Raw genomic sequence first — 25,748 nt, 5'->3', positions numbered from 1 at the left:
TGATATGATATTATGTGGTAGTAGTAGGGGGTGAAATAGTCCCCGAAATTCGGTTGTCAGGACCGACGGGTATGTCAGCACCCCAAAATGGCTCGACACGGGTATGTCAGCACCCCAGAATGGATTGACATGGGTAGGACGGCACCCCGGAATGGTCAGACTGGGTAAGTCGGGCACCCCAGAATTGCCCGGCAGTATGTGATTGTATGGTATATGGTATGATGGGGGAACTCACTAAGCTTTGTGTTTACAGTTTTAGTTTTGGTTTCAGGTACCTCTTCATTCAAGGGGAAGGAGCCGACAGTGTAGCAGTGCATCACACACACATGGTTTCCGCAATGAGTTTTCTGGGATTGTACTCTGATTTATATTACCGTTCGATGTTTGATTTTGAGACATGATTCACGATGGTTATGGTTTGATATGATTTCAAACTTGTTTTCAGTAAACAATTATATATATTTACTTAACTAACACAAAATTTTTAGACTTGAAAATTTGAGTGTTACACATTATGTGTTGGCATGTAACTTATAATACAATACTCGATGTAAACAATGACAGTTGTACTATGAATGTATGATGATGGTGTTGCTATGTTTCATTTATATTCACTGTGATGATATTCCAAGACAAAGTCACCCAACCTCCGAATATTTCTGCCGATGGTTCTTCAGTTCGGGGGTGTGACACGAGAAAAGCTTTGGAAGGGCTTGACGGAGGAACGGAATATGAAAAGTTAAGCATATGCATGGAAGAGGGAGCATGAGGTGTCGATTCATCGGAGGGGAAGGTAGTAAAGGACAATTTCATGGATCTAGGGAAACTGTAGAGGAAAAGGAAGGCGGGGTGCTTAAAAATTTGGGTGATTTTTTTCTCCCTTAGTTATTAAATGCACATTCTTCAAAATTTATAAAATGCAGAAATTCTAGGACATGCAAAAAATTCATGACCTAAATCCTTCAAATTTCCAAATAGATGACATTATTTTTAGGGCATACATTTTTGTGTATCATAAATCACTATGTGTCATGGTTTGCATGTCATTAAAGTCATATAGTCTAGTAGTGTAATACCTTAAGGTTATGAAGTGAAGAACTCACCTCTGATAGAAAAATACTCTCCAAAGTAGCCTAAGACACCCTTTACACAAGGACCCATGTCAACCTTCAACCTTCCTAATAATAGCAAGATAGAGTAAAGTTATGACTATTTTGATACCCCAAAAATACAAATGGCTTATGGGTTAAATTCTAGATTTTTATATAAAATATATGGTTTGTTCGGAACCTCTTTTGTCCTCCTTAAACTCTGAATTTTGCAAAAATGTATTACATGTATGTATTTTATGTAACACCGAAAATTTCAAAGCAATTTTTCATTTAAAAATAATCGTTTAATTCTTAAAAACACTTTGCTTAAAATCTCATTCATAATCGAATTACAAAACATAACTCCAGTTTCACTTGCATAATGAACCAGGATCCTCAAAACATGACTCTTTCTCTGGTGTGTACAATCAAGCCGGTGCCGTCCCATGATCCTGAGAGAAACCTGAAACACATAACACAAAACACTGTAAGCACGAAGCTTAGTGAGTTCCCCAAAATACCGCACATAACACATAATAGCCACTCGAGGCTATAACTCTGTGGGTCCGTGGACCCTACTCTGTGAACCTTCCGGTTCTAACTCTGTAAACATGCACAACATAAATCACATAGAAATAATGCAGTACAACACATAACATACATAGCATACAAATACTCTGTCACATAACTCTGGTTACCTACTCAAGGTAAAGTATAGTGAGAAGACTTACCTCGCGTATCTCGATAACTCGAAAATCCCGGTAGTCACTCGCGCTCGATCCTCCGGGCTATAATCCTCCTATAACACAATATACCTCTAATTAACACTTTCTCAACTAGGGTTGACTTCCCCCATCAAGTCAACACTGGTCAACTCTGGTCAACGGTCAACTTTGACCGGACTCGGCGAGTGCACTAGAGCGACTCGGCGAGTCTATACGTGTTCACCAACTCTCTAGGATCCTCTTTTGACTCGTCGAGTACTCCCCTGACTCGACGAGTTCCACCTGGCATGAATCGCGGGGCCACCATGACTCAACTCGCCGAGTCTCAAGAACAACTCGGCGAGTTCCAGCTCGACTCAGTCCACCTGTCAACCCTCTCTAACTCTCCCTGACTGACTGAGTCGACCCTTAACTCGGCAAGACCACTCGTTGCGTGGTTAAGGACAAACTTCATGCTACTCGCCGAGTCTGTTCTTCGGACTCGGCGAGTCCATGCCATGCACCAACTCAATCTCACTTCTGAGGTCAGATCCGCTCCAACAACTCATAGATCTGGCCCTCCCAAACACATTCATCACGTAAAGTTCATGTCTTGGCGCTCATAACACACCCCATGACTCATAAATGGTGTTTTGACCTCAAGCACAAGGACCCCAATCCAAAACCCCCCCATGGATTCATAAAAAGCTTGGATAAAGGGACACTCTGGACCTCCAAGGGTCCAGATCCAGAACCCAACTCGTTTATGGAACCAATTCGGAACTAGATCTAGCCACAAAAGGGCTCAACAAACCCTAAATCAACATGAACATCAACATAACAGAGAATGGCTCGAAAATAGTACCTCAACGTGATGTTCTGGACCTCAAATCTTCAGGGAGTTGATCCTCTTGTTTCCTCTTGTCTAAAACTACCTTTCCCTTGCTAAATAACACCTCCAATGGTTGATAATGGCTCCTTCTCTCACTCCACACGCTCAAATGCGCTAGGGTTTCGCTCTGGGGCTGGTGAGCACAAATGACAGCCATAAGGCCCTTTAAATAGACCCCAAACCCGAGAAATTAGGGTTTCATTAAACAGCGCGGACTCGCCAAGTCCATTCCTTGGACTCGCCGAGTCCATGCGCGAACCCGTGTCCAGATCCGCGATCATACTCGGCGAGTCTAGGCTCCAACTCGCCAAGTCCCCTCACAAATCATCAAAATAAATAAATGAATAATACCTGGGAATCCGGGCTGTTACATTTTAGGTCCATACCATTTTAGGGACTACTCCCACACCCTCATACGAATTTTCTACAATTTATAGCGAATTTTACAAAACTGCCTCACATAGCAGCTCATTCCGGACTAGTCTTGGTAAATGGTTGATTTCACCCTAGTTAGAGGCATTTATGATATTTGGTCAAAACTAATGAAATAGAGTAGACTCATATGAAACTTTGGGAAATAGTATCGACCCAAAATGAAGTCCCAAGATTTTTCTATGATTTTTATAGTATAAGGGCAAATTATGTAATATCATAAAATCACAGCGTTGAGTCTTTTGGCTTAATTTTGGTTTCTTAACCCAATGACTCATAAAGCTGTAAAAACAACATCCTAACAGTAGCACATTTCATTGAGTCAAAATTTTCATTTACACTTCAAACCCTAACCCCAAAGTATGTTGTTAAAAGAGAAATTCAAAGTAGAATGCTTTCACGATAAATCATGAGTTTTCTAGGGTTTATGCATCTATCCATGAACCAAGATCTCAACATAAGAGACAACAATCCTCACCCACTACCACCACAACAAGTTGGCAGGTGGTGGTCGATGTTGGCAGCTACCATGGTGATTAATGGTGATGATGAAGGTTAGGGTGGGATGTTCGAATCCAAAAGAAGTAAGGATGAGCATATGTAGGTACCCGCCTCGTTTAGCGAGAACCGGAACTGGAAGTTCCTAGAAAGTTAGAACTGGAACCGGAACTGGTCTAGGCAGTTCTTAAACTTTTAGAACCAATCCCGGAACCGACAGTTCCGGTTCCAAGAGCGGGTAACCCAATTACATCAACTTTATTAACTTTTATCAATAAAACCACAATTTAGTTCGGTCCAAATCAAATCAATCCGGATGAAATATGAACAAAATCGGACCAATATATTGCAAGCTGGTCTAAATAACACACATATTCATACGAAGTACACACATACTCACTCACATACACACACACACACACACACATATATATATATATATATATATATACATATATATATATAGAACATACACACACACACACACATATATATATATATATATATATATATATATATATATATAGAGAGAGAGAGAGAGAGAGAGAAAAGTTCAATAGAGAACCATTATTAATTAAGAAACTAAGAAACTAATCCAAAGCGTCGAAATTTAAAGCGATCAACGACCAAAATAAGGATTGTAGACTTTTACAATGGACGTACTTGCACCAGATTATAACAAAATCCATTTTCTTTTTTTTAGTTTAATTTTTTAGGCCATGTTTTTTATGAAAAAACACCAATATACAATTGTTCATGATTTTTCATCATCTTTCCATAGAGATCCATATTGATATATAAAAATGATTTTTTTTTAAAAAACCTATTTCATTTTTTTTGTTTGTTGAAAAGTTGAAGTCCATTTTTTATAGAAAAAAATTAATAAATGTATCAAAATTCATACATTTTGGTACTCTTTAAACATAGATTCATCTTGATGTTAATTTTTTTTTTTTTTTTTTGATATTTTAGTTCAGATTCACATTGTAAACCTGTTCAGATTCACAATGTGAATTATAATAAGTTAGATTCACAATGTGAATAAATCAATTTTTTGATTTTACAAAACTAATTTATGATTAATGAAAACGTTAAAATATTATAAAACTACATGAAATATATTTTGATTCAAAATTTCACTAAGTTAATTTGCGAATGATCAAAGAGTTGAATAGCAAGTCAAATTTACATTGTGAATGTTACAAATTGAAATATTTATAGTTTAGATTCATAGTGTGAATCTGAAACTCATCGAGCTTTTTCACATTGTGAATGTTAAAAATTGAAATATTTACAGTTTAGATTCACAATGTGAATCTACACTGATCGAGTTATTTTTTTATTATTTTTTTAATCGGTGTTGATGTTTATTAATAGAGTACAAAAAATTAATGTTTTTTGGTATAATTAGTTTTTTTGAATAAAAATAAACTTAAATATTGAAAAAAATAACAAAATGAAGTGAGTTTTTTTTTTGAAAAAAAAATCGTTTTTTATGTATCAACATAGATCTCTATGGAAAGAGGATGAAAGATCGTGAACAACGGTATATTCGTTTTTTTTTTTCGATAAAAAAATGTGGCATAAAAAAAACTTTAAACGGAAAAAAGAGGAGTATTTTGGTAAGGATGTAGATTTTTTGGTATGATCCGGTGTGTGTCCGTCAAATGTACAAGTGTACATTTATTTCCTTGGTCGTTGATCATTATGATTTCCGACGCTCACGATTGGTTCGTTGGTTCCTTGTCAGGGCCGGTCTATTGGTTTTTCATGCCCCGACGAAAGAAATTCGATAATGCCCCTATATATATATATATATATATATATATATATATATATATATATATACACACACACACACACACACCAAACTCATACACAACATAAATTTATAAACAAAAATAATAATAAAGTTTTTATTTAGAGACAATTTTTATTTAGAACTTTCAAAACAAAGTGACCGAAAAAAAAACAGATTTGAAGTTGGATGATACCAAGTAATTTATAAACGTGGCTCAAAAAGTAAAAAACAAAAAAATAGCCCTAAATCCTAATCCTATTAGCTTAAACAAATGAACTAATCCTATTAACAAACAACCAAATTAAAAACCAAAAAAAATAACCCAAATACTTTTGCTTTTTCAATTCCATATCAATATTTAGACTATTATTCAAAGACTTATTTCTAAAAGTATTCAATCTTATTAACAAAGAACCAACTAAAAACCAAGCAAAGTGGAAAAACATTAAAGAACCATTTTAAAAATAACATTTTTAACGACAATGACTTGTACAAATAGATGAACACAATGCTAAGAACCCTGCAAAATAACTTTATCTAGTTGAGATAACACCTGCTAGCATAAGAGCTCAACAAAATTAAAAGCAACACCTATATCCACTTGAAGTTGCAAATACATCTTTAGGGGCAAAATCGTCCAAATTGGATCAAAAGTACATTCGAGGTCGGCAGCTCTAGATAAAGTCCTCAACCAAACTCATATCAAGGGCAAAATTGTCCAGTTTAAGCTATAAAAATAAAATACAAAAATCATCACATTTGATCAACATATAAAATCAAAATCATAAAACTAGAAGAGTTGCCAAGATTCCTATTTCTAGATTTGAGATTACACAAACCGCCATAGACTAGCCACACACGACTACACTTGACAGTCTACCAACTATGCATTCATAATTCTTGAAAGAAAAGAATCAAAACATAAAGAATAAGATTTATGTTTCTGATTTCGGGTTATAATTTCAGATATGATAGTATGGGATTTAAGGAATTTGATTTATAACCAAAGAATAAAAACGTAGTATTTCTTTTACCGTTAGCTTGCAAGACTCGGGGAAATCAATTTCTGATTTTAGGCGTGATTATTTCGCATGATCGACTCCTTGTTTTCTGATTTTTGGGCATGATTTTGGAGCTGCGTTTTGCCGCTTCTGTCCTTCTATGTATCAGATGCCTCATGCCTATGGAGCAAAATTTGTGCCGAAAGTTTATATGCCCATAAGAGCTAGACAAATCGTTATGCCCCTCTTCGTAATGATGCCCTGGGCAGTGGCCCAGCTCGCCCTGCCCTTGGGCCGACCATGTTCCTTGTTAATTATGGATCTCTATTGAATCTCACTATATATATATATATATATATATATATATATATATATATATATATATATATATATATATATATATATATATATATATATATATATAGTTCGTTCTTCAAGACGAACATCTAGAAGAGAGGGTTTATTCCAATAATTTCTTATTGTTGGCTTTGGATTCTTTCCAAAAGTGCATTGTTTTGATTGATGAATTTTATTAAGATTTGAAAAGTCATTAGTGAGTTGATTAATATCATCATTGTTTGTAACACCTGGTTCTTGGTACGTATTTGTAAATAAAGTATTTTGCATTTTGGCCGGGACTCGGCGATCGACTCCTTGTTTTCTGATTTTTGGGCATGATTCTGGAGTTGCGTTTTGCCGCTTCTGTCCTTCTATGTATCAGATGCCTCATGCCTATGGAGCAAAATTTGTGCCGAAAGTTTATATGCCCATAAGAGCTAGACAAATCGTTATGCCCCTCTTCGTAATGATGCCCTGGGCAATGGCCCAGCTCGCCCTGCCCTTGGGTCGGCCATGTTCCTTGTTAATTATGGATCTCTATTGAATCTCACTATATATATATATATATATATATATATATATATATATATATATATATATATATATATATATATATATATAGTTCGTTCTTCAAGACGAACATCTAGAAGAGAGGGTCTATTCCAACAATTTCTTATTGTTGGCTTTGGATTCTTTCCAAAAGTGCATTGTTTTGATTGATGAATTTTATTAAGATTTGAAAAGTCATTAGTGAGTTGATTAATATCATCATTGTTTGTAACACCTGGTTCTTGGTACGTATTTGTAAATAAAGTATTTTGCATTTTGGCCTGGGACTCGGCGAGTTGGTGGCCCAACTCGTCGAGTAGAAGCGCATTGGACACGGGAGTTAAGTGGATGACTCGACGAGTCAGGGACTGGACTCGACGAGTCCGTTCTGTCTGGACAAAAACCCTAATATGAGGGTTTGCACCCTATATAAACACATTAACTCAGCCTCCCTTGTCCCTAACACTCTCCCAGAAGCTGCATAACGAAACCCTAGCCGTTTGTGTGTGTGTGTGTGTGTTAAGGCCATTTTGGTGCTTTTGTTGACTTGTGAAGCTTGGAAGAAAGAAGAAGAGCTTGGGTATTCGACTTGGGGCTTGTAGATCCAGAAATCTCATTCCATCTTCAGCTTAATCAAGGTAAAATGCCCCTGCTTTGGTCTTTCATTTGGTTGTTCATCTTTAGAATGTGGATCCTAGGTGCATTTAGGGCTTTTCAAGCCATTTTCGGATTTAAGGAGTGTTATGTGGACTTTAGCTTCAGATCTGGGCCTTAAGAAGGGTCTCATGGCATAAAGGTACCAACTTTAGGGCCATGAGAGCCCCATGCATGTGCATCAAGTTTGGAACTTTACGTATAAAATGGACATTAGAAGGCCAGATCTATGGTTTTGATGTGTTGGACCTCATTTAAATCGACTGTATGGAGTTGGTCAAAACTGGACTCAGCGAGTTGTTCTTGACACTCGACGAGTCGGTGACCATTGTGCACCAAACCCTTCCTGTGAATGGGTAAATGTTAGGAGGGAAGTCCCTTGTGGGTTTAGACGCGGAAAGGGGGACCTGGAAGTCATGGGACTCGGCGAGTGGTATGAGCAACTCGGCGAGTCCATAGTAATCTCCCAATCCTTGAAGAGGGACTCAACGAGTTGTTCATACAACTCGGCGAGTCATAGACTGGACAAGTTCTTAAGTTGGAAATGAACTCGACGAGTTCAAGGAGGAAGTCGGCGAGTTGGATGAAGATGGTCCCAATGTTACGATTGAAGGGGAAACCCGTCGAGTTATGCTAGGCTCGGCGAGTAGAGATGGGGTTTGTGTGGGATTAGAGGCACATGGACTCGACGAGTTGGTAGGCCAACTCCGCGATTCAGGTCAACTGAATGTTGACTTGACCAATGCTGACTTTGACTGAGCTTGGACCGACCCTGTTTAGGGTTGTATGTGATATGTGTTGACTTGAAGGTTGTCGTGTAGGGATCGAGGAGTCGTAAGGAGTCGACTTATGCGCTGGGGATATTTTAGACACTGCACGACATTGAGGTGAGATACCTTCCAGTAGGGGTGGGTCTAAGGCCACAATGTCGGCCCACCAAAAAGGGGTGTTTATAAGATAATGGTCTTTGTGATAATTATCTTGGACTGGTTATGTGGTTTATCTGGATTATATGTTATGTGCTTAAAAGGGATTAGTTTCCCTAACAGTGGTCCATAGGACCCAAGGGTAGGTCAGTACCCGGATATGACTGACTGTATGCTTATATCTGTTGATTGCATGTTAGTAGTAGGGGGTGAAATAGTCCCCAGTTACCGTCCGGGTAGTAAAAAAAATGGGGATCCTGTATTTCTAGGGTTGAAAGATACGGATGATGGTTACCGATTGAAAGATACCGATGACGGTTACCGGTTGAACGATACCGATGACGGTTACCGGTTAAAAGATACCGACGAATGTTACCGGTTGAAAGATACTGACGATATTGTGTGATATGTGGTATGATGGTGGAACTCACTAAGCTTTGTGCTTACAGTTTCGGTTTTGGTTTTAGGTACCTCTTCGTCGAAGGGAAAGAGCCGGCGGCGTAGCAGCGCATCACACACACTTATGTTTCCGCAAGAAGTTTTGGGACTGTACTTTGATTTTTCTACACTTTTGATGTTATGGTTTAAAATACAGTATTATGATTTTGCAATGAATGTTATTGACAATGTTTTGGTAAAAATGTTTGCTGAACGTGTTAATTCAAAAACAAAATTTTTGGTCTTGAAATTTGGGTCGCTACAAGTTGGTATCAGAGTCCTAGTTTGAGGGATTCGGACACACCCTTGGGGATGTCTGGACTCAAATCGAGGGACTAAAAGGTCTTTCAAAAAAAATGGTTTACTAAAGTTTAAACTGAGAAATTTTTAAGAAAGACGAAGTGTGTGATGCGTGCGACCGACTGGGCTCAAGTAAGTTTTCCCCAAGCTAGCCATACTTGTTATGTTATGTTATATGGTTTTGATTCAGAAAATTGCATGCTAGAATAGGTCTAAGGATCTAGGAGGATGCCTTGTGTGCCTGATATATGATTTTGAGAATTGCATGCTAGTTAGGGCTAAGGATCTAGGAAGGATGCCTTATGTGCCTGTTGTATGAGTTGTACGCTAGGACTGTTTAGTCAGTAGTAGGATGGCATGTATAGGTTATGCCTGGTTTGATTACTCAAAGCCCGAATGCTGCTTGCTTTGTGCTATGGGGGTTCTGACCAGCTTCAACTAACTAAGGAGTGGATATGTAACAGTATCCGCAAGCTAGTTAGGGGAGGTGGCAGGGACTCCCAGTGTAGCTGATGGCAGAGAGTAGGTCGGAGAGTGCCCTAGGGAAGCCTAGGATGAGGTCAGTGGAAAGGGTATCAGAAAAAGGGACTTGGTGAAGTCGAAGCAATTCTTGAGGAAAGTACGGATAGATGTGGAAGGTAGTATGGGCCCGTACTACTGAAAGTAGAGGATCCGTACTCAAATCAAGGAGGGCCGAGATGGAACCGAGAAACTTGGAAAGTGTGTGTGAGATCTCCAAGAAAATATATGTGACCCTGACATTCGTATGTTATTGTTTCAAAATGGTGGTCACGCGACATGGAGCAGGAGGTTCAGGATCCGGATCAGGATCGGGCTCGGGGGCAGGATCCGAGCATGTGGATGATGGGTTACGCGAGTTCATTGCATCCGAGATCACGAGGGGTATCCTTGATGCGACGCCGGTTATCTTCGGGTCGATCAAGGAAGGGATCATTGAGCTGATGGAGGATCGCCTCAGTGCATTCCGGAGTGACATGGCGGCTAGCCAGTCAGGACCATGCATATTGTCCTTTAAGGACTTCAGGGGGAGCGGTGCGCCAGATTTCCTCGGGGCGAAGGACCCCATTGCTGCCAGACGATGGATTGCGGACATTGAGTCTGCACAGCTGACCAGCTTCTGCCTCGAAGGGTCGAAGGTACGATTTGCAGCAGGGTGTTTGAGGGACCGGGCTAGGGACTGGTGGGAGTTGGTTGGTGACTCTTTGGGAGCCTCGGCTGTTGAGGCTATGACATGGTCGGATTTTGTGACCTGGTTCAGAGCAGAGTTTGCGCCAGCTGTAAAGCTTCAGCAGCTGGCCAGGGAGTTCTTGGATATGAGACAGATGACAGAGACTGTGGCGGAGATCACCGCCAAGTTCCGAGAGAGGGCTTTGTTGGTGCCCCAGTATGCGGGTGATGAGGACATGAAGAGAACCTGCTACCATGACATGCTACGAGCTGACATCCGGGAGCATGTCAGTTTTTCAACTTGCCCTACCCTGGACTCCATGATTGCCAGGGCTAGGGAGAGGGAGATTGATCTGGAGCACATCCGGAAGAGGAAGGCAGTGGAAGGGCAGACGATGGGGGCTTCGGGGAAGAAGCCCAAGGGATCCGATGGTAGGCCGAAAGGCCAGTTTGGGCGGGACCGCTGTGCAAAATGCGGCCGGTCACACGATGGAGCTTGCCGCACTAGGTCGGGGTTAGGCTGCTATAAGTGCGACAAGATTAGGCATTTTGGCAGGGATTGTACTGCCCCTACTCCTGCGATTCAGATATCTGACCTGATTTGCTTTCACTGCAATCAGAAGGGCCATAAAAAGGCCAATTGCCCTAGATTGACAGCAGCAACGGCAGCGGCGCCGGCTGTGACGCCGACTCCAGCAACGACACGGGTGGTAGATGGCCGAAAGGCCAAGGTGGAGGCTCCAGTGGTTCAGAGCTGAGCATTTCAGCTGACAGCCGAGGAGGCACGCACTGCACCCGATGTGGTGACGGGTATGATTTCTTATCCTTATGCTTTTGTATTACGTCACTGTGATTTTGATATATCATATGCCTCGTTTAGGATCGTTCCATGTGAACGCAATCCCAGTTCAGGTGTTGTTTGATTCGGGTGCCACCCGGTCTTTTGTCTCTCTTGCGCTTAGTAAGAAGTTTCCGGAGTCTTCTGGCATGTTGGATTGCCCACTAGAGGTCGAGATTGCGGACGATCGGTCGGTGCGAGCGTCGGAGGCCTATCGAGATTGTGTTTTGAGGCTGTTCGAGGAGCGTTACCTGGTAGACCTGGTTCCCATTCCGTTAAGGGGGAACAAGGTGATTATAGGCATGGATTGGTTGAGCCCCAATGGGGCAGTGATAGATTGAGCGCACCAACTGGTTCGGATCAGAACCCCAAGTGGGAGAGAGTTGGTAGTTCAGGGTGAGAGGCCGCAACGAGGACCAGTAGTATGTTCAGCAGCGAGAGCTAGGCGTTACCTTCAGCAGGGTTGCGCAGGATATGTCGCCTATGTTATGAACACCCTGGATGCGGGTAAGGCGACGGTGGGCGAGGTGCCCGTGGTGTGTGAGTTTACGGACATATTCCCCGAGGAGTTTCCTGGGATACATCCAGAGAGGCAGGTGGAATTTAGGATCGAACTAGTCCCCGGTGCGGCTCCGATAGCCAAGGCACCGTATCGGCTGGCTCATCTTGAGATGCAGGAGTTGTCTGTACAGCTGCAGGAGTTGTTAGACAAAGGATTCATTAGACCGAGTAGTTCTCCCTGGGGAGCCCCGATCTTGTTTGTGAAGAAGAAGGACGGGTCGCATCGGATGTGTATAGATTATCGGGAGCTGAATAAGGTAACGGTGAAGAACCGTTACCCACTTCCGAGGATTGATGACCACTTTGACCAGCTACAGGGAGCATCTTGGTTCTCCAAGATTAATCTGCGTACCGAATACCATCAGATGAGGGTCAGAGAGGAGGATGTGCAGAAGACTGCGTTTCGGACACGCTATGACCATTATGAGTTTGTGGTGATGCCTTTCGGGCTCACCAATGCTCCTGCCGCGTTCATGGACCTCATGAATTGCGTGTGTAGACCGATGTTAGACCGGTCTGTGATAGTGTTTATTGATGACATCTTGGTTTACTCCAAGACGCAGGAGGAGCACGAGGAGCATCTGCGGGAGGTTCTGGAGATTTTGAGGAAGAACTTGTATGCTAAGTTCTCCAAGTGTGAGTTCTGGTTGCGCGAGGTGCAGTTCCTAGGGCATCTCGTCAACCAGGACGGGATTTCAGTGGACCCGGCCAAGGTGGAGGCTGTGATGAGGTGGGAGGTTCCGAAGTCTCCATCCGAGATTCGGATTTTCCTAGGATTAGCCGGCTACTATCGGAGATCCATCCAGGATTTCTCCAAGATAGCCGTACCCCTGACCAGGCTAACGAGGAAAGTCGTGGTCTTTCGTTGGGGGCCTGAGTAGTAGGCCGCATTCAAGACTCTGAGACAGAGATTTTGCGAGGCGCCAATCTTAGCCCTGCCAGAGGGCATGGAGGGTTTTGTGGTATATTGCGATGCGTCCATCTCAGATTTGAGTGCAGTTCTGATGCAGAGAGGGCATGTCATCGCCTGCGCGTCAAGGCAGCTGAAGTCTCACGAGGCGAATTACCCGACGCATGATTTGGAGCTGGGGGCTGTCGTGTTCACCCTCAAGATTTGGCGTCATTACCTCTATGGGGTTCGTTGTACGATTTACACGGACCACAAGAGCCTGAGGTATCTCATGGACCAGCCGAATCTGAATGTGAGGCAGCGTCGGTGGCTTGATGTAGTAAAGGATTACGATTGCGAGATCCTTTACCATCTGGGAAAGGTCAATGTGGTGGCCGACGCGCTTAGTCACAAGGCAGCGCTGATCAGGGATATTAGTATGAGGATAACAGTGGTGACTCCGCTGTTAGAGCGGATCCGGGAGGCCCAACAGGAGGCCATGAAGGAAGAACATTGGAAGAGAGAGTGGATTGTGGGTCAGGTTTCCTCCTATGACAATGACAGTCGGGGGTTGTTGACTCTGCACCGTAGGGTGTGGGTCCCGTATCATGGGGGTGTGCGCCAGGTATTGATGGAGGAGGCGCACAAATCTCGATTCTCCACTCACCTCAGGGCGACGAAGATGTATAGGGATCTTCGTCTGAAATATTGGTGGTCTTGCATGAAGCGGGACGTGGCATGGTACGTAGAGCGGTGCTTGACATGTAGGAAGGTCAAGGCCAAGCATCAGAGACCTCACGGCAAGATGCAGCCATTGGATATCCCGCTGTGGAAATGGGAAGACATCACGATGGATTTTATCACAAAGCTTCCCAGGACCGCGCGGGGAGCGGATTCAATCTGGTTCATTGTCGATCGACTGACCAAGAGCGCTCATTTTATCCCGATTCAGGAGAGTATTTCGGCCGAAAAGTTGGCCGACATTTATATCCGGGAGGTGGTGGCGCGGCACGGGGTTCCATTATCGGTGATTTCAGATAGAGACGTTCGGTTTACTTCCAGATTCCGGAAGAAGTTCCATGACGAGCTGGGAACTCGTCTGCATTTTAGCACCGCTTTTCACCCGCAAACAGATGGACAAAGTAAGCGGAGCATTCGGACCTTGGAGGATATGTTGCGGGCGTGTGTCTTAGACTTCGGAGGTAGTTGGGATATTTACCTTCCTTTGGCTGAGTTCTCCTACAACAATAACTATCACACGAGTATTGACCGTCCTCCCTTCGAGATGTTGTACGGGAGGAAGTGCAGGACCCGATATGTTGGGGTGAGGTTAGTCAGAGGGTTATGGGGAGTACCGAGGTGGTACTCAAGACTACAGAGAGGATCCAGCAGGTCCGGGGCAGGCCTCAGACTGCTCAGAGTCGGCAGAGAAGTTATGTCGACAAGCGTCGATCTGACTTGGAATTCCAGGTTGGGGATATGGTCCTCCTGAAGGTGTCACCCTGGAAGGGTGTCATTCGATTCAGGAAGTAGGGCAAGTTGGGTCCTAGGTATATTGGACCTTTCAGGGTTGTAGCCCGAGTAGGCAAGGTGACATATAGGCTGGATCTGCCAGCCGAACTCAGTCAGATTCATAGCACCTTTCACGTTTCCCAGTTGCGGAAATGTTTGGTGGACGATTCGGCAGTAGTGTCTTTAGAGGACATTCAGGTTGATGACAGCCTGAACTACATTGAGCGGCCAGTGGCGATCCTTGACAGGAAGTCAAAGGATCCAAGGAACAAGAGAGTGGAGCTGGTAAAGGTGCAGTGGCAGCACCGAAGGGGCTCAGAGTGGACCTGGGAGCCGGTGGACGAGATGATGGAGCATTACCTTGAGCTGTTTCAGGATCGGTCCGCAGACTTCGAGGACGAAGTCTAAAATAATTGGGGGAGATTTGTAACACCTGGTTCCTGGTACGTATTTGTAAATAAAGTATTTTGCATTTTGGCCTGGGAATCGGCGAGTTGGTGGCCTAACTCATCGAGTAGAAGCGCATTGGACACGGGAGTTAAGTGGATGACTCGACGAGTCTGTGCTGTCTGGACAAAAACCCTAATATGAGGGTTTGCACCCTATATAAACACATTAACTCAGCCTCCCTTGTCCCTAACACTCTCCCAGAAGCTGCATAACGAAACCCTAGTCGTTTATGTGTGTGTTAAGGCCATTTTGGTGCTTTTGTTGACTTGTGAAGCTTGGAAGGAAGAAGAGCTTGGGTATTCGACTTGGGGCTTGTAGATCCAGAAATCTCATTCCATATTCAGCTTAATCAAGGTAAAATGCCCTTGCTTTGGTCTTTCATTTGGTTGTTCATCTTTAGAATGTGGATCTTGGGTGCATTTAGGGCTTTTCAAGGCATTTTCAGATTTAAGGAGTGTTATGTGGACTTTAGGTTTAGATCTGGGCCTTAAGAAGGGTCTCACGGCATAAAGGTGCCAACTTTAGGGCCATGAGAGCCCCATGCACATTGTAAGTCACATTGTATGGATTTTTGAGCTAAAAACCTCATGCATGTGCATCAAGTTTGGAACTTTACGTATAAAATGGACATTAGAAGGCCAAATCTATGGTTTTGATGTGTTGGACATCATTTAAATCGACTATATGGAGTTGGTCAAAACTGGACTCGGCGAGTTGTTCTTGGCACTCGACGAGTCGATGACCATTGTGCACCAAACCCTTCCTGTGAATGGGTAAATGTTAGGAGGGAAGTCCCTTGTGGGTTTAGACGCGGAAAGGGGGACCTGGAAGTCATGGGACTCTATGAGTGGTATGAGCAACTCGGCGAGTCCATAGTAATCTCCCAATTCTTGAAGAGGGACTCGACGAGTTGTTCATACAACTCGGCGAGTCATAGACTGGACAAGTTCTTAAGTTGGAAATGAACTCGACGAGTTCAAGGAGGAACTCGGCGAGTCGGATGAAGATGGTCCCGATGTTACGATTGAAGGGGAAACCCGTCGAGTTATGCTAGGCTCGACAAGTGGAGATGGGGTTTGTGTGGGATTAAAGGGGCATGGACTCGACGAGTTGGTAGGCCAACTCCGGGAGTCAGGTCAACTGAATGTTGACTTTGACTAAGTTTGGACCGACCATGTTTAGGGTTGTATGTGATATGTGTTGACTTGAAGGTTGTCGTGTAAGGATCGAGGAGTCATAAGGAGTCGACTTGTGCACCGGGGATATTCCAGACACTGCACGACATTGAGGTGAGTTACCTTCCAGTAGGGGTGTGTCTAAGGCCACAATGTCGGCCACCGAAAAGGGGTGTTTATAAGATAATGGTCTTTGTGATAATTATCTTGGACTGGTTATATGATTTATCTGGATTATAAGTTATGTGTTTAGAAGGGATTAGTTTCCCTAACAGTGGTCCATAGGACCCAAGGGTAGGTCAGTACCCGGATATGCCTGACTGTATGCTTATATTTGTTGATTGCATGTTAGTAGTAGGGGGTGAAATAGTCCCCAGTTACCGGTTGAAAGATACCGACGAAGGTTACCAGTTGAAAGATACCGACGAATGTTACCGGTTGAAAGATACCGACGATAGTGTGTGATATGTGGTATGATGGGGGGAACTCACTAAGCTTTGTGCTTACAGTTTCGGTTTAGGTTTCAGGTACCTCTTCGTCGAAGGGGAAAGAGCCGACGGAGTAGCAGCACATCACACACTTATGTTTCCGCAAGAAGTTTTGGGACTGTACTCTGATTTTTCTACACTTTTGATGTTATGGTTTAAAATATAGTATTATGATTTTGTAATGAATGATTGTTGACAATGCTTTGGTAAAAATGTTTGCTAAACGTGTTAATTCAAAAACGAAATTTTTGGTCTTGAAATTTGGGTCGTTACATTGTTATTAATAAATTGTTAAGTAAGAGTTTCAAAATTTGTTTCACTATTAATATCACTATTTTCATATTCATCATTTGTAAGAGTATTAATGTTGTTAGTGTTTGAGATATGAAGTTTTGAAAGTCTTTTTTTTTAATTCGTTAATTAAATCTGTATTTCCTAGATTAAAATTGCTATCGATTTGGCAACGAATAAAACTTATATTATTGGTGCTTGCTATATCTTGCTTATTAACACTTTTATATTTGAAATTTTTTTCTTCAATTTTAACTAAATGCTCAGTAATACTAGATACGGTTTTGTTTAAATAATTATTTTGGTAAATAATTTTTTGAAGACCATTTTCAGTAGTTAATTGATTTGGGGCATGAACTAAAGGAGTTGTAATAAACATATCGTTAATAATAATTTCTCTTTTTGGTGGGAAATTAGCAACAATTTCTTTATTAGAAATAATATATCTATATTTTTTCTCTAAAATAGAAGTGATGGAATCATTTTTAAATAGGTAATTTATTTTATGTTTAGGGGCATAAATTAATTCAAACCATTGAAAGAAAAGGAGAATGAATTTTATTTGATAAATCATAAATGGAGAAATCTTTAGTATGAAAAAATTTCTTCATGCCAAGCTCGTCTTTGTTATTGCAATCTTTATAATACTCAATATCTCTTAAGTAATCAAAATCAACTTGATATTCCAAATTTGAGAAATTCATTTTAATAGGTTGTTTTTGTTAGGATTGAAGAAATATGTTTTATTGACTCTAAATTATAACTTCGTGATTTCTCGTATTTTTTATTCCTATCGTTAATCTAGAAATTATTTCTATTTGTCTATTATACTTATTAGTATATGGAGGTATTTTGTATAAATTATCATTTTCTTGAGTTCTAGTTTATTCTAAATGTTGAATGGTTTTGCATATATTAGTAATTATTTTCCAATGTCTTTTTAACATATTAGTCCAAAGCTTATTATCTTTTGAACAATTAATTTGTACTTTAGAACTCATACATGTTGTTTAAAATTTTGAAGTTTATCAATAAAATCTGATTTAGTAGGACTAGGAAGATTATTTTCACTATTTTGATCATCTTGATATAAATGTTTGGGAATAAAATTAGTATAGTCAACAGTTTTTAGTTTTAAAGATCTTGACTTTGAAAATGAAGATTTTGAAGAGTCTGTTTCTGGGGTAAAAGAAGTTGATAATCTAGATGATGAAATATTTAAGGAAGAAAAAATTTATATCTACTGAACCATCATTATATTCAATAATATTTGAGATTTGTTTTGAAGAATCTAAAGGTTTTGGATCGATAATATTTTGTAAGTTTCAATTACATGATTCAATTATATCATACCATTTTAATCTTTTTGGTGTGTGTACTTTGGTATGGTTAGTATTTGCTTCAAAAATAATTATTTCATTTTTAGGAATTGACAAACGAGTTTTCGGTTTAAGTGTAGTTGTTATAGTTTTTTAACAAACGCGATAAATTATTACTAAAAGTTTTGTATCAACTTTAAATTCTAAATCTTTTGTTTCTACCATTAACACTTAAGTGTCTAAAATAATTTTATCAAATATTCCTACAGAAAAATTTAGATAACAATTGAAATAAATGAGTCCGTTAGCAATATTTGTTTCAGCCATAACTAAAATAGAATTTTGAAAATATTTATGTCTCTTGTCTCTTAAAATGAGGAGAACATGAGCATCTATTCCAAGTCTAAAGAGAGGTTTGATAGCAATTTGGATTAAACCTATATGTAAAAATTTATATTTTGTTCTATGCTCTAGAATAGATCGTGATGATAACAAATGTAAATTTTGTTGGTTTTGACCAATAGACAAAGTTTGTTCTGTTATTTTAATAGAGTAACCTTGAAAATAATCAAAAGTTCCTATTCTATATATTGTATTAACATTGGTTTTAGGTATTGTCTAATTATTCAAACTTTGTTCTATGTTATTAACAGTTTCTTCAATAGAATTTATTTGATTATCATCATTATCTTATTCATTGTTGATATTTTTACAATGAATATATTTTTGGATAGTATGCCTCAAAATTTACTCATATTTAATTAATTTTGCTCTAAAATTCTATAATAAACTTACTTGTTTTAATAACGATGAACCAAAGGGAACCGTCTCGATGATGATTGCGGTCCGACACCGTGACTTACGTCCTTATCCGTGCGTTTTACGCTAATCCAACCAATCACTGGTCTTGTCTCTAAATTATACTTATTAAAACTTATAAATTTCTTAAAGAATATTAAACCAAAATTAAATAAATTTGAAATAAATATATCATACATAACCATCCCGAAAACTTTTTTTGGCTCTGATACTATATATATATATATATATATATATATATATATATATATATATATATATAAACCAGTTCTTGTTGGCGTCCTTCAGGTAACGGTTTCGAAAAGTTGAGAATCGAAACTGGAATCAAAATAAAAACAAAAAGAGAAATCAAAAGTTATCTCTCTCTCTCTCTCTCTCTCTCTCTCTCTCTATATATATATATATATATATATATATATATATATATATATATATATATATATATATATATATATATACATACCGTACTCATCCCCAAAAAGAAGAACAACAAGAGGAATCAAAAGTTACCTATGGATCAAAAACCACCAGCGAAGAGCTTTCCTGATCAACCTTCTCCCCCACTGCCTTGATTCTTCGTCGATCGCAATTTGTTCCTAGCTCTCTCCCTCTTTTTGCCGACGTCGTACCAGTTAGCACACGAACACGCCTAATTTTCTTCTTTTCCTTGGACTCCTAAGTTAAGTCCGCTTTGTATAAAAATGAGGCTGACCAAAAAGAAAAAGATAGGCCGATTAGCCCTCTTTCTCACGTCAATATGAGCTTATTTCAAAAACATTTCGATTGGTCCTCTCTTGCTTTACCGTAATGCATATTCATCCTCCAAACGATTCTCTTTATCATATTCTAAATTTTCCCACTTCGCATATATAGCCCCTACAGTTTAAAACACTCGCATTTTAGGTTTCTTAAATGTTTTCAACTTATTTTAACTATTATTATTTTACAATTATTATTATTATTATTATTATCCCTATTTAGGTTTAAAATTTAACTATATGAATGGACGAGAAACAGGGCGTTACAAAGATGGTGTTTAGAGCGAAGGCATATGTTAAGTGCTGACAGCAATGGCGTGACCGGTGGCGGCAATGTCGAATCGATTTCTCAAGCATGTGGAGTGACCCTAATTGTAGGTGGTTTTTGTCGTTTTCATTTTCTAATGGTTGAGTGTTAGTTACATAGAAGGGTATCGATAATAAGAAGATGGTTTTCAGCGAAAATGAACATAACATAAAATAAAATGTATTCAGTGTTTTCTTAGTTTAGACAATAAGTTATCGTAATTTATTAATAAAAAACATAACATACTTTTTACGAAACATTTTCTAATGGTTGAGTGTTAGATACGTAGAAGGGCACCGATAATAAGAAGACGGATTTCAATGAAAATGAACATAAAATAAAATGTATTCAGTGTTTTTTTAGTTTGGACAATAAATTATCGTAATTTATTAGTAAAAAAACATGACATACTTTTTTACGAGACATTTTCTAATGGTTGAAGGGCATTGATAATAAGAAGACGGTTTTCAGCAAAAATGAACATAAAATAAAATGTTCAGTGTTTTTTTTTTAGTTTAGACAATATGTTATCATAATTTATTAATAAAAAAACATGACATACTTTTTACAAAACGTTTTTTGTTTGTCATCTAATTGTTGTACATCGTAATTCGTCTGTCATTCAAAATGATTTTTCTAATAGTGGTGTTTCTTATAAATAACTGACAAACTAAAAGCATACCTCATCCACATAATTCCGAACAAATTTTGAACTTATATCCCATGTTTATACTCCCTTTGTGCTTGCCTCTTATAACTGAACAAAGATACATGTTTTGTACAAAATGGATGACATGGGAGAAAATGAGAATAGAGTTTATTATTAAACAAGAGGAAGGAATGATGCAACATATTTATGCACCAATACACTCAAAGATCTAATTAATTAAACTTTTTATTTACACTACAATAATTTAATTTGACGACATTTGCTTCCCTCGGAGCGCGCGTTTAACCTTTTCTTCATCTAGCCCATAGCAATAACTGAAATCAATGTCTCGAAGAGATGGCATGTTGGTTAACCACATTGGCACCTCCGAAATTCCGAATCTAACAATGTTTAACTGAGTCAGTGAAGTGAGGTGTTGAATTTCTTCTGGTATTGACTTCCAATGATCCTCTCCATATAATGTTAACGAGTGAAGGTGGTCCTTTAACTTTTCGATGCCTTGGAGACTTGGAAAAGAATTGAGCTCCTTCGAGAATGAACCAAGTGTCAACTCATTTAAGAAGGCAAAACAGTCAAAAATTCGGTGGGGCAAGGAAGTCAGTTTTTCACAATGGAAAATTTGCAAAGTCTTTAAAGCATGACACTGGCTTGGCAAATCGGTTATTTCTAAAAGACTAGGACACAAGAAAATTTTTAAAGATACGAGAGATGTGAGGCCTTTCATGCTTTTAATGGACATCAGACCTGTACACATCCATATCTCTAAGGAAGCAAGAGGATGGGGATGACATTCATCTAAGAGAATAATCTTTGGGCAATGAATAATCACCAACTTCTCAAGGACAGGCGAGATCATTATTGAGCTGTTGGTTTCTCCATCTATCCACTTTTCTAGTCTTTTCATACGAAATAGTCTAAGGGATCTCAATGATGGAGACAAAAGCATCGTTGATCCAGTAACATCGTTGCATTCGACTAAGTAACTCCTTAAGCATGTCACATTGTCCATTTTGCTTAACTCAAGATCCCGAAGATTTGGTAGGTGTTGAAGCTTTGGAAGAGAGAGACAACTCCTACAGTCATTTAATGTGATCTCCACGAGCTTGTCAAGGGGTGTCCCTTTCCCATCAATATATATACACATATTCATTACCCATTCTGGAAAGTTATCACAAGAAAATTTGTTAATTTTCAACATTTTCACATCTTTTGGGGGTTGCAAACCTTCCAATACATCCTTGTCGTTTCTGTTGTCACCTTCATTGTCCGAATTCCACTTGAATTCAATCTCGCATAAATTTTTCTTTCCAGATAAATCTGCTTTGATAGCATCATCTTTGCTACAGACATTTCCAAGATTGGAAATACAAAGCTTTCCACTAAGGTTTTTCAAACGACCTAGCTCTTCAATTCGATAGCCCTTCTTTTTATGTACATCGAAGGAAGGCAATGTTCGAAGAGAAATTAAATGTCCCACAATATTGGCTGGAAGGGTTCTCCCATATTTGAGATATTGTAGACTTATCAAATTTCTCATGGATTTTGGAAACTTGAGATCATGGCAACTTAGCAGCTTCAGAGTTTGCAAATGGTATAATCTGCCAATAGATTGTGGTAGAACACGAATTTCGGTACCTGACAAATCAAGATACCTGAGGTGCACCAACCCTCCAATTGAATTGTCTATCTTCTCTATTGTACAACCTTTGAGTTTTAGGATCCGAATGCTCTTAAATTGCTGAAATGAAATTTTCTTCTCAACTTCACCATTGAAGAACAATGTATGCAAACTTCTAGCCACAGTATCCCTTTTAATGAACATATAAACATTAGCTTCAAGTTCATTGTCCTTGTTCTGTTCTTGGTAAAAAGCGAGATGTTTAACCTGAGGAATATGAGATATATCATCATTGATTGCACCCACCACACGTAAACTTTCATGTTTGGAAAGTGATAAGGAAAGATCATGCACTAGATCATGCATTCTACAACCAGTGACATGACCATACTTATCCCTTTCAACATCCTGGAACAATGAATTGCTAACCAAAATCTGGAAAATATCATTTCCCACATCCTCTGTTCCCTTGTTTCTTTCCTCATCCGCTTGAACCAACCCCAAAGCCATCCAAAGTTGGATCAATTCTTCCTTTTCCATGACCATATCTTTCTTAAAGATGGAACAATATGCAAAGCATTTCTTGACGATAAAATTAGGGAGATTATCAAAGCTTAGTTCCAAACTCTTTTGAACTCTATCCTTTTCTTCTTCTAGATCCCACACCTTGCTATTTTTTATGGACAACCATTTCTCCATGTCATTGTAATTTGCCAACATTCCACCTATTACATTTAACAATAATGGTAAACCACCACACTTTTTTACAATCTCGCGCGCTATAACCTCTATTTCTAGGGATGGTGATTTTCCTGCCACAAATGCTTTTTCTCTGAAAATTGACCAACACTCATCATTGGAAAGACCTTTTAGATGACATGAATCCTTGATCATATCATGAGTTCCGATTTCAAGCTTCCTTGAAGTGACAAGAATTCCACTTCCATTTTGTGAGTTCACATTTAGCATGCAACTCCTAAACTCTTCCCAATATGGCCTCTGTTCGACCCAAACGTCATCCAAGACAAGCAAATATCTTTTTGATGCCAACTTCTCTTCAAGACTTTTTATTAAATTGACCCTTAAGTCCGAGGTAGGTTTCTTCTGGGAAAGACATTCATAGATCTTTGCGAGAAGTGTGTTGATGTCAACCTTAACCGAAACACACAACCATGCTTTAACATTAAAATGTTTGTCAATCTTTTCATCATTGTAGACCAACTTAGCCAAAGCAGTCTTCCCTATCCCACCCATTCCCACAATCGGAACAATCCTAAGTTTTTCTTCTTTTCTTGCTTGGGTTAAAAGTCCAATGATAAGCATTTTATCATCATCCCTACCAACAATTTTAAATTCTTCTTGATTTGGAATAGTCTCCCTCCAATAGAGACGATCTATAACAGGGCCAACAGGGTGTTCATTTTGTAGTCCTAAACCGTTTGCTTCTGTATTGATCTTAAGCAACTTTTCATTGATGTTTTGGATTTTATGACCTATTTTATAACGAAATGAAAACCTTTTCAAGCTTGGAAGGCACACTACCTTTCTTGCCATCCGATCTTGTTTCTTTATCTGACACCTCAACATTTCGTAATCAACCTCATCCAACACATCATCAGCTTCTCCCACTACATCTTTTAGCTGCTTCAGCCACACCATCACAGCCTCTGTCCCCTTTTGTCTCTCTGCATCACGCAGCTTTGCACGAATCAGTTCCAATGTCTTGTGGAGGCTGGTTAGCTTTTCTTTGTAACCCCAAGAAATGGCGAGTTCGCCAGCAGCGATGGACAAAACCTTTTTCAGTATCCCCTCGGCAGCAATAGTGACTAAAGCTTCGGCCATTTTCACTGTTGAAAAAAGAGAGGAGGAGTGGAAGAATGGCGGGAAAAAAGAAAATGATAAATTAGGTTTATGAGATGGTGGACCAAAGAGATACCAATTGAATGGAAAAGCAAATCCATATGTTGGCGTGTGGAGTGGAAAATGTTATCGAATCCGAAGGTGTCAAGAAATTGAGTTATCTCTTTCCTAAGTTACAAGTTTAGAACATATCCTTGCTTTTTCCTTCCTTTTCTTTTTACATTGTGTCATTAATTATTTCTTATCTAACATATTAATATATCATAATATTTTATGTTTAATTTAATTAGTTAATATTAACGTTTTATATGAAGTAGAATTGATCTTTGTAGCTAGGTTATTTTCATTTACCTTTTGATATTCCTTTATTGTAATATGATGTGTAATTAAATATATGTTTCGATTTTAATCCCTATATTTCTTTACATGGGTGGGATAGATTTTTCTTACCCATTTATATGGAATATGGAATTTTTGTAACAATTGTATGAATGAGAATATAATTAAAGCAAAATTACATAAATGGTTCCTGTATGATTTGCATATATTGTCCCACACGTTTTTGCTTGATGAGGATATATAGTCCTTTTCGTTTTAATTTCTTGTGTAGCCGGTCGGTATGATTTCTTTTTGTTACAGATTTAATCAAAATTAGTTTACCCCTTTTCATGGGTTTTTATTTTCAATATTTTAATTTAAATTAATAAAAAAAAATCTCATTAAAACTATCCCTAACCCGACCCCCTCTCACAGCCCAATACCACAAAGAAATCAACCCCATCAACTACATTCTTCTTCTGTTGGGATGGAGAAATATGAAATAGAAGTAAACAAAACCGAAAATAAAGAAGTTTTTGAAATCAATTGTCGGTTTGAAGAAATCAACCCCTCGACTACCTTTTTACAAAAACTGAGGAGAAAGATTGAAGAGCGTTGTTCAGCTAGATTCTAGTTCAGCAACTATAAAAATTAAGATGCTTTGAAAATAGATCCAAATGATTTTTTTAAGTTATATTGGTGAGGTTCCTGATTTGGAATTCTATTTATTTTTTCTATCAATCATAAAGATGATAATGGTCTTGATAATGAAACCTAATGCTAATGGATGGTTAACAGTTAGTCACAACAACTATCTTAGTGCATCGGTTTGTATACGTTTCATTTTCTTGAAACTCATATCTATCTAGATATTGTTCCTGGAAAAGAGGATGACAATGGAGGAAGGAGAGGGGTAGAGAGTGGGAAGGATATTATTAATATAAACTAGTAGAAGATCACGATTTTTGCATTTTTTTTTTGTTTGTTGCATGACGGGATATTTTGAGAGTGGATACATTTAAGGGTTCGTTTTCATTAGTTTATTTGATTGGATACAATAAA

General features: G+C 39.1%; 1 protein-coding gene and 1 long non-coding RNA gene across 2 annotated transcripts; both read right to left on the bottom strand.

The window, feature by feature from the left end:
• Nucleotides 1–5,761: 5,761 nt before the first annotated feature.
• On the bottom strand, nt 5,762–20,467 carry LOC122197405 (uncharacterized). The gene is made up of 3 exons (XR_006190909.2): nt 19,666–20,467; nt 19,132–19,249; nt 5,762–6,146 (listed from the first exon to the last, which is right to left on the bottom strand). It is a non-coding gene; the product is annotated as an uncharacterized LOC122197405 (long non-coding RNA).
• Nucleotides 20,468–20,973: 506 nt separating this feature from the next.
• On the bottom strand, nt 20,974–24,394 carry LOC111882468 (disease resistance protein RGA2). The gene has a single exon (XM_023878832.3). The coding sequence runs from the start codon at nt 24,348–24,350 to the stop codon at nt 21,135–21,137; it is 3,216 nt and encodes a 1,071-aa protein (XP_023734600.1). The 5' UTR covers nt 24,351–24,394; the 3' UTR covers nt 20,974–21,134.
• Nucleotides 24,395–25,748: the final 1,354 nt, after the last annotated feature.

This window comes from Lactuca sativa, chromosome 4, assembly GCF_002870075.4.
Source record: "Lactuca sativa cultivar Salinas chromosome 4, Lsat_Salinas_v11, whole genome shotgun sequence".
Taxonomy (NCBI): domain Eukaryota; kingdom Viridiplantae; phylum Streptophyta; class Magnoliopsida; order Asterales; family Asteraceae; genus Lactuca; species Lactuca sativa.
Note: the sequence above shows the minus strand (reverse complement) of the source record. Positions and strands in the feature narration are given on the sequence as shown.